The 9,757-nt window shown below is 35.6% G+C and overlaps 2 protein-coding genes across 4 annotated transcripts; one reads left to right on the forward strand and one right to left on the reverse strand.

Moving 5' to 3' along the window:
* The first annotated feature begins 2,666 nt into the window (after positions 1-2,666).
* On the forward strand, positions 2,667-4,062 carry LOC108975545 (putative nuclease HARBI1). Of its 3 annotated transcripts, XM_018944099.1 has the most exons (4): positions 2,667-2,917; positions 2,973-3,079; positions 3,145-3,334; positions 3,400-4,062. In XM_018944099.1, the coding sequence occupies exons 2-4, from the start codon at positions 2,985-2,987 to the stop codon at positions 3,874-3,876; spliced, it is 762 nt and encodes a 253-aa protein (XP_018799644.1). In that variant the 5' UTR covers positions 2,667-2,917; positions 2,973-2,984; the 3' UTR covers positions 3,877-4,062. The 3 variants fall into 3 exon arrangements, with proteins under 3 accessions (XP_018799644.1, XP_018799643.1, XP_018799642.1); XM_018944098.1 differs by having other exon boundaries at positions 2,667-3,079; XM_018944097.1 differs by having other exon boundaries at positions 2,667-3,334.
* Positions 4,063-4,139: 77 nt separating this feature from the next.
* LOC108975546 lies at positions 4,140-4,956 on the reverse strand. Its single transcript, XM_018944100.1, has 2 exons — positions 4,906-4,956; positions 4,140-4,845 (listed from the first exon to the last, which is right to left on the reverse strand). Exons 1-2 carry the CDS (start codon positions 4,919-4,921, stop codon positions 4,220-4,222), a joined length of 642 nt encoding a protein of 213 aa, XP_018799645.1. The 5' UTR covers positions 4,922-4,956; the 3' UTR covers positions 4,140-4,219.
* Between the last annotated feature and the right edge of the window lie 4,801 nt (positions 4,957-9,757).

A 9,757-nucleotide genomic window follows, 5' to 3' on the forward strand; every position in this document is an offset into this window, starting at 1 on the left:
AAAAATGCGCACCCCAAGGTATCAATTGGCAGTTTATCCCCCAAGCGCCCCTCATATGGGCGGCTTATGGGAGTCAGCTGTCAAATCTCATTTTAAAAAGATAGCTGGCAACCACAAATTCAATTATGAAGAGTTCACGACACTCTTAACAAGAATTGAAGCCGTTCTTAATTCACGGCCTCTCGCTGCACTCTCGCAAGATCCCTCAGACTTTACTGCCCTCACGCCAGGGCATTTTCTTAAAGGAGCGYCCATTCTGGCCACACCTGAGCCAGGCGTGGAGTCGCTGTCCTTATTAAACCGTTGGGAAAGATTTAAAATACTCCATCATGACTTCAGTCGCCGATGGAAAGATGATTATTCAAAGGACCTCCACAGAAGGTACCGATGGAAAATCACAGAAAACAGTAGCAGCACCTAGAACCACCATCGCTGCCGCACCTCCCCGAGAAACTCCATCGGCTCCGCGCAGTGACCCGCAAGCACTAGCTCCGGAGCAGCCACAGCGTCAATGCGCGCTATGTCGCCGACGACATCGGTTGCCACATTGTGGGATCTTCAAGGGGATGACGCCTTTGCAACGCCAGCAGGTCGCACAGGCACACGGCCATTGCCTGAATTGCTTGGTGCCTACCCATCTCACGCGCGAATGCACGACCGGGTACCAGTGCCAGGTATGCAAGCGGCATCATCACACGATGTTACACCGCAGCGCCGGACCCGACGCCGAACGTCATCATACCCCTCGCGGCCGTACTGCTAGCTGACGACTTCCGCGACCGCAGCCGCGAAGGCAAACCTTCCCTTCGGAGGAGTCCCGCTCCTGGCGCCATCATCCTCATACCACCCCGCATCGGAGGCACCATCCTAGCCCATAAGCCCGTCGTAAGACAGGCCTCAGCAGCGTTGTTGCAACACTGCAACAACTTCAGAGGCTACTAGGCTAAATACTCGCCTAGTGGGGCCAGGATGTACAAATGAGCATCCTCCCCCGGACATCCACACATACACCACACTATCACACCACATCAACTCAACCTCACAACACTGACACGCACCTTCACCATACTCACTTCACAAATCGTCAGGGCTTACAACCCACATTCCAAACTACACATAAGAACACCACACATCGACACCCACATACACGTACACCAACCAAACACATCACACCAGCTGATTCCACAAAGCAAAGGGAAAAAGGGAACTATAAGGAGATCAGCAACTTCAGTTCGCCCTTGACCTTCGCAGCGACTTGTATCCCTGTGCGATAATTTCGTTTTACGCACCAATCGAGCACATCTTTTTCGCGAGTTATTCACTCCACGTGCGACCGGAGTTCTATTTCATACATTAGCTACCTTAATAATAATAAAATAATTATATTATATTATAAAATCTTTTCAATAAACCCTCTTGGGCATTCCCAGTTGATTCAACCTTACGCGTGTGCATATACACTAACGTTTATTTCGCTCGGAAAAATTGTGGTGGTGTAAAAGGTGAGTGCGGATTATTTACAGAGACTATGTATGTTCATTTCACCAATGGTGATGAGTGTGGTAAAAACAAACATAATTACAATACAATGGTTTAAAAACCGCAGTAGATTAAACAAATTTTACAAAAAAAAAAAATAAAAAATAAAAAAATTCTCAACCGTGTTACTTCAAATCCGTGTAAAAAGAGACCGTGTAAAAAAGAGTTGGATGTATGTACAAATAAACTCCAACCTGCTCGATTTCCATTTAAGTAAAAACACATATGTATATTGTTATTTTTAATATTAATATGCACTCGTCGTCTACAAGCCAGAAAGAAGGTGTCTAGGTACGCAAGTGCATAAAAAGTAATTTTAAACAAAAGCTCGTAGTCAGAGAGAGGGAACAAAGAGAGAGTTTTTTTTCTTTCTAAGATTTTCTTGGTTCTATCCCTCTCCCACACACACAACACTATTTTGAATCTGTGTATTCATATAAAGTCATTTATGACTTTTGTATTTTCAGCATTATCTTTATTTCACTTACTTTTATATATTGTTAAGTAAAAAAAAATTTAAAAAAAAAAAGCTAGGCTTACATTCTAGGAGATGTATCTTATTTCTAAGTAAAGAAGGGCATGGGTGCTAGCTAATGATGTATTTGACACATTTGAATAATAGCAGAGAACGGACAAGCGTGTGAACTGTCAAAAGCTAACAAAATGCGATGAGCGTGTTTCCCCACAGCTAGCTAAGGAGGAGAAATTTTTACCTGGCACGTGAACAGAGTTGAGCATTCAATGAAAATTAAGCGCAGAAATATATGTGAATACATACATTCTTATTGCATACGTATGTTAGCCTCTTGAATATAATATAATTTTATACGTTTACATGCAATCATATTAATTGATATGATTATCATTTTGCGTATTTCAATGAATATATGCAGAATTTATAACATTCTAATTAAATTATCATATTTTCTAAAGAATATTTGTAGTTAATGTGCAAATAAGAGGCTGACTTCGTAAATGCATATTGCAAAGCCTTAACCACGAAATAATGCGCAACTCATGCAAAACCTAAATGTATGGCATTACTGTTTTACAAACCTATGCAATAAATATTACATATGTTTATGAACGCAGCTATGCAAAGCATCAGTTTGAGAACTGTCAAAGTTTTAATAATGAGCGCAATCTTAAAAAATGTATTAATAAACGCAATAGAATTGGCTGAACCAACATCTAGCAATATTAGTAGCACAAAAAAAAAATCCTGGAAAGAAAAAAAGAGTGCGTGTGTTATGCATTCAACACATTAATTATAGGAGAAACATCGTTAAGACAAACAACTTTTGCCAATCTATTTTGATGATGGAGGATGATGTTTTCTACTCCCATTTTCGAATGAGCCGGGATACTTTTAAGATATGTAACTTTTTAAGGTAATTTATTTACAATGAATTGCAATTATTTAGGTTTTTCAGAAATTGGCCACCATGATCAAGCCCTTTYGGAAATTGGGCACCAAAGGTCGCATATTTGGAAAGTCAGCAACAACACATCATTCCGTGATATCAGCGATCGATTTGGGGTGGCTATTGGTACTGCATATAAAGTGTTCATATTGATAATTAATCTTATTTGTCGATTCAAAAGCGAGGTAATTAAGTTACCAAATACGCTTGACGAACAAAGGAAAACAAGCGAGAAATTTTTAGCAAGTCGCCGCAATCCGTTCCCATTTGTTCTGGGTTGCATTGATGGTACCCACGTCCAGATATCCCAACCTCTTAGAGATGAAGTCAGTTTCCATAACCGTAAAGGAACCTACTCCATCATTATACAAGTAATTACATTAACTGCTTAATTTTTGAATATAAATATAATAAAGTTATAATTAATATATTACAGGCTATTGCTGACAGTGAAATGAAATTTACTGAGGTATTCATAGGTTGCCCTGGCAGATGTTATGATGCAGCAGTATGGCAAAACAGCCCCTTTAAAAGATCAATAGCAAATAGAGTTATTGTAATACCTAACAACTATCATCCGCTTGGAGATGGTGCGTATCCACTCGAGATGAATTTAATGGTGCCCTATCGAAACAATGGCTTTTTAACCACACAACAATCGAAGTTTAACGCAGTTTTGAGTTCAACTCGCGTTTTCGTTGAGCAAGCTTTTGGTATTTTAAAAAAGAAGTTCAGAATTTTAAAATTTATTGAAGTGCAGCGCCCGCAGCTTCCGAAAATTATTATAAAATTATTTCATAACATAATTATTATGAACGAAGGAACAGACAGCGAAATCGATGAAGACCTACAGGATGATAACGAAAATAATAATACACAAGAAGCTATACATCAATCAGGACAGAGAACCTGAATCTAAAAGAGATGCTTTTCCCACATTTCTTTCTGCGTAAATTTATAAAACAAATGCCTTAGCAATATTCACGCCTACACTTGAAAGTCTTTAAAACTGAATACCAAAAAGATTTCTAGAAATTCTAGTTGAATTTTTCTACTCTTTCTAAACCGTTTTAAGTTTGAATCTATATTTTTTATATAATTAGCTAGACTTATAAAGAATTAGCAAATATTAAATAAAAAAAGAAAAACAGTCAATGCTTTTTAAAATATCGCATATATTTTTTTCCAATAGTATAAAAAAACTAAAATAAGTTTTATGCTATAAATTCAATACTTATAATACTCATACATTTAAATTATTCAGAATACCCTTGTTGATACCCTAGATAAATATTTAATTTTTCTGCCATGCTTTCGAATAAGAGGCGAATCTGCTTTACCTCTTCCAGCTTCTCCCTTTCTATAGATACTTTATCTTTTCCCGTTTTTAAAAGTTTTTGAATTGTCGCTTCATCTTTTTCGAATTCTTTTATTAAAAAATCAATCACATCATTTTTCTTTCGCTTTATACCCAGGGTCGGTGTTAAATTTATGGATGGTGTCTCAGTAACCGAAGAGATGGCGCTTTCACCTGTAAGCGTATTCAGTAAGTTTTCAATTGAAGATTCCGTCATGTCTTCTGGCAGTTGAACGCAACTCTGACTGAAAAAAACCTCATCCAACGCCTCAAAATACTCGCAGTTTGTGGCACTTTCTCCTGAGGTATGATTTCGTTTTTTGATTCGTTTGTACATAATCATTATATTCATAAAACAGCGGATTATTTCATCTTTAATAAAAGGAAACGTTGCCTCTACGTCTTTGATTTCTTTGAATGAATGGAATGGAATTTTTCTTTCTTTTATTTGATATGCAATCTCCTTCATACCGCAACCTAGTTGTAATGAGGAGAATTTTCCGCTCGTCTGGACATTTCCTTTCGCTAAAATTAGAAAATTTTGTAGAAAATTCTGGGTTTTTATTTAATTTTACTTAAACTTACGCATAAAATTTGTCATGCGTAAAATTGACAACTAATGCGCATGAAAAAGAGTTGCCATTAGCAAATGAACACACTGCATTGTCAGAATACAAAGCAGTGTTGTAAATGAACATTATGCTTTCTCATTATGCTTTGCAATATGCATTTACGAAGTCAGTCAGAGTTATTTATTAAATATTCTTATGTTTGAGAATATAATATAATTTTATATATGAATATGTTTGTAAAAATATGAAATATGAATATGAGATACTCTCATAATACCCTCAAAAACTTAATATATTACAAAAATATTGCACGAAAATTACATTTGTTCATTGTACTGCTCTATATGTACATCCATGTCCATATGTGTACGGCATTGCCCAACAAATAATGTATACACAAACCAACATACAAATAAGCGTTCACATGTAAATATGTCGCCCACAAAAACTGCATACATTGTTCCACAAAAACAACAATCGTCTCAAGTAGCATCGGCAGCATCACAAGTCAATACGACAGCCAAATAGTTGATGCCCAAAATTTGTAGAAAAACACACAACAACAACCTTTTTTTTCATGCACGCTAGCGCGCTTTCAGCAGGCAAACTCGCTTCATTCATAAAGCAAACACCATCACATCTCCCCGAACAAACCTTTGCTTACAAGCGTAGTTTCGCGACGATGGCAAAAGCTAAAAATCATAAATTGAACAATTTCTGATATTTGCATGGGAAGGAAAAAGTGACCACTCCGCTAATATAAGTATACAAATATATTAAAATAAAATTGACAACATAGTTTATTTGTCGATTTTCAAGTCAAGAAATGTGCCAAAGAAAATATTCAATATTCCTCTGATTTATGTATACAGTGAATCCCGGTTAAGAAATAACTCCACTTTGATAAAAATCAAATATCTTAACTGCCCATATCTTGCTGCGTCTCACGGTTTGTTTTTTGAAATACATAGAGATTATTGTTTCAAGTACCACTCGCTTAAGTATCCGCACTCGCTTACGTACCATATTATATTTTTATTGTTAAGAACCACAAAAATCTGTACGTTTAATTTTGGCACATAGCCGGAATTGACTGTATTTGTCAAGGAATGTACAAAATATTTTTATGCGGCTTGCAAAAAGCTGCGTCGATATGTATGCATCTTCATACAAATACATACATATTTACACAAGCGATCGTTCGCATATTTTTCCGCACAGCTCGGATTTTCTACCAACAACACAATGTTGTGATGCTCTGTTGTCATGTCAGCCCTTCAACACATTGAATCTTTGAAAAAACTTGAGCTTCAGCCATTGGTTGCCCATGAAATGAAGATTTCGCATGAAGCAATAAGTGTACACATTTACATACAATTTATTTTTTTTATTTTCGGTTAAAAAAAAGGATTTTATTTTAATTACTTGACTATGTGTTGGGAAGACTATGTCTTCTTAGTCCAATCTTACTTATTAACTACTTAACCACTTAACTACTGAATTGAGACTTATGTTAAAAATTAGTTATTGGAATTTGAAGTGTGTGAGCAGCGATCATCACATGCAGTGCAACGTGACCGTGCATTCAATGAAGACGCTACGTCAGCATTTTTGGGTCGCGCGTGCAACGATCGGAAATGGGCTAAACAAAATTTGGGACGTAAACAGGAAATGATAGTCAGCGAAAGTATAGCAAAAATATGCTCATACGTTTCGTAATAATTATTGAGAAACGTAAATATGTTTAGTGTTAACTTAAATATGTTTAGTGTTAACTCCTCCCTTCTTAATTTGATTGTCCTCAATCATTTTAGAAAAAGGGGATATTATTCAATCTTGGTGGTTTGCTAGGAGCTTCTAATTCTATTGGCTTGAGAATATCAATATAAGATGGTAATTTCATTTCTGTATGGGGCTTTAAACTAAAAACTAAAAACTAAAATTTCAAACTTGCAATAGAAACGATAATTAGACTAAGAATAACAGAAATTGACCATCCTCCGATTTTTAGATGTTTTTGAATGGTTGATATAACCTCCGCATTATTAATCTGCAATTAATTGAGAGCTTCGACTCATAGCAGGTTAATGCGGTCACTTTCAAAAGGAGTAGGCTGCATTAATGCAGGAATCATTTGTGGAGGTGAGGCCTCTATGTTACTGAAAATTCTATTGTTAGCTTTAATAGTGATATTATGAAATTTAATAAGGAAGGTGCCAGAAAGATTTCGCATCGTTCTAATTATTTAGTAGGACAACGCCAGATTCGATTTCTTCGATTAATGGGATGTGATGATTAATGCTCGTTACACATGTATAATTTTGACTACTTATTAGATTAGGAATACATTTTGTATCTGAAATATTCTTTATTTCATCTTCTTTACAAATTCATATATTATTAAAATTTTCACAATCATTTACCATACCATAGATAGTTTTTCCTTTTTTCAAAATCCGTTTAAACTCTAAATTAATTATAGTTTTCCTTTTTTATTGGAGTGCATCTTCGGAACTCACGAACATAACATTTTCTTCTCTAATTTTACTTAAAGCAATTTCAATTTATTTTTTGTCTAATATCGATGGGTTTACACTTCCAAGCTTTGCCCATTCGATTCCATTTTAAATATTTATTAATTCTTCTTTGATTAATCTTACTCTGTTTTGTAAATTTATAACTATTTCGTTTTCTAATAATACATCTTTTCTTATGGCATTTGAAATTTTATTTACCATATTTGTCAGGTTATATAATCTTTTATTAAAGGTTCACATAAACTTGTTTATTATTATTTTTATTCAGATCATTTATATTATTAGCTATTATTTCAAAGTCGTCGTGATCTGGTGATAATGCGACGTAATTCCAAATAGAACCTATGGCATTTAATGCCCTTTTATTTTTTATAGCGGGTTTTATATTTTATACAATATTTTCGGTAAGTCTTAATTCGTGGGCCAGGATAGGATACAGGTTATGGTGATTTGGGATGTTTTGTTGGATAAATGTACGGGTGTTGGATGTGGATATTGCGTACTGTGAAAGGTCTATTCGATGTAAAATAGTAAAACTTCCATGCTGAATTTTTGATGTACCTCTACTGATCGTGATAACGTACGAAGACGTATAATCCAAAATTTGGATCTCCGTCGCCACACAAGTTAGGAAGAATCTGAAAAAATATTTTATTGTCTTTTAATATTGTTTTTGTGAACAGGCCTTTCCTGCCATCGTGAGGTCGGTTGCATTCCTATCTTCGTTAACTATTTCTTTTTTAAACCTTGGCGTAAGTTTCGATCCTAATCTCCTGTTAATAACTTTTAATTTCATGCCTAATTTGGTTATGGTAGTTTGAGTCCTGTTTTTGTTTTTCTGTCAAACGATTATTGATGTCTTGTTTATCCCAGATAGCTATTTTTAGATCATTATTTAAATTTCTGTGGAAAAATATGTCTATAGGGTTTCTACCGGTGGTGGAGTGAATTGATCTGTTATACTCGTGTATTGTTCTTGTAAGTAAATCACGAAAAGTTTTATGAAGTTTATCTGGTTTTATGCATCTCTTAATCGCTGAAAGGGTAGAATGAAGTCTTTCTACTTGACCATTAACCGAGCTGGAGTAAGGAGATGTAGTAAAGATTTGTAWGCCAAATTGCTCTTTGAGGAGGAAATTTATTGTTGCGGAATTTAGGGATTTTTCGTTATCTATGACCATGGATTTAGGGATGCCGAATGCCAAAATTATTTCTTTAAACGGTTCTTTGATATCTTCAACCGCTTTTGATTTTAAACTTTTCGCTAAAGCATACTTTGAAAATTTATCTATTGCGGTGAGTACAAGGTTTACTTCGGTGGAGAATGGTGAATTCCGCACTACAACCCTATAAGTCCTGTTAGCCGTCCAATCGAACATCATACAAAATTCAATTTGCACCTTCTCTATGTTTATACATGGTTGATGCAGAGAACGTAAAGTATAGAGAAGGTGCAAATCGAAATCTGTATGATGTTCGATTGCGCGGCTAACAGAGCTGATAGATTTATAGTAGGGAATTCACAATTTGCCATTCTCTGGCAAAAATATATGTAAAACGACTGAATTCATGCGAGAATAAATAAAGAGAAATGCTTTGTAGAAAAATATACAAAGTCACACAAAGAATGTAAAAAAGCATTCTTTGAGTCACATATGCATGCTTATTTTGTATGATATGAACACATATGCATGCTTAATTTATATATTATAAATCCATTAATGACCTTCATGAAATATATTTCCATATTCGTAGCAATAGAATTTCTATGGCATATACATATATACATACATAGTATATTATTTCTTTTGTACATTTGTCTGTATGTTTGCGAAAACAAATACGAGCCACATATGTACAAACAACCAATAATGGCCGCGCGGATCTATGTTGTCACGGGCAACCAAGGCCAAAGCGCACGACAAATGTCTTGCTAGTAGAAAATCGGAGTTGTGCCGAAAAAATAAAGTAATGGCCGCCGATTGTCACCTCTTCCCTTGCCGCTGTAACAGCTTCGCCTACAAACGTGCGTAAATATGTATGTATGCATACGTATGAGCGTGAATACATATCGACGCAGATTTTTGCGAGAAGCATCAAAAGTGGTTCAATCTATGATTTTTAGCTTTTGCCATCGTCGCGAAAATACGCTTGTTGGCAAAGTCATGCTCGGGGATGAATGAATGAAGCGAGATCGCTTGTAGAATTTGCGCCTGCGTTTATGAATGAAATATTCATATGTGAACGCATATGTATGTTTGTATGCTTGTGCATTATTTGTTCGGCAATGTATACAAATATAATTTCTGAACGCGCACATGCGTATAC

The sequence above is a fragment of the Bactrocera latifrons genome, unplaced genomic scaffold, assembly GCF_001853355.1.
Source record: "Bactrocera latifrons isolate USDA-ARS-PBARC rearing strain unplaced genomic scaffold, ASM185335v1 scaffold_664, whole genome shotgun sequence".
In the NCBI taxonomy this organism is placed as follows: domain Eukaryota; kingdom Metazoa; phylum Arthropoda; class Insecta; order Diptera; family Tephritidae; genus Bactrocera; species Bactrocera latifrons.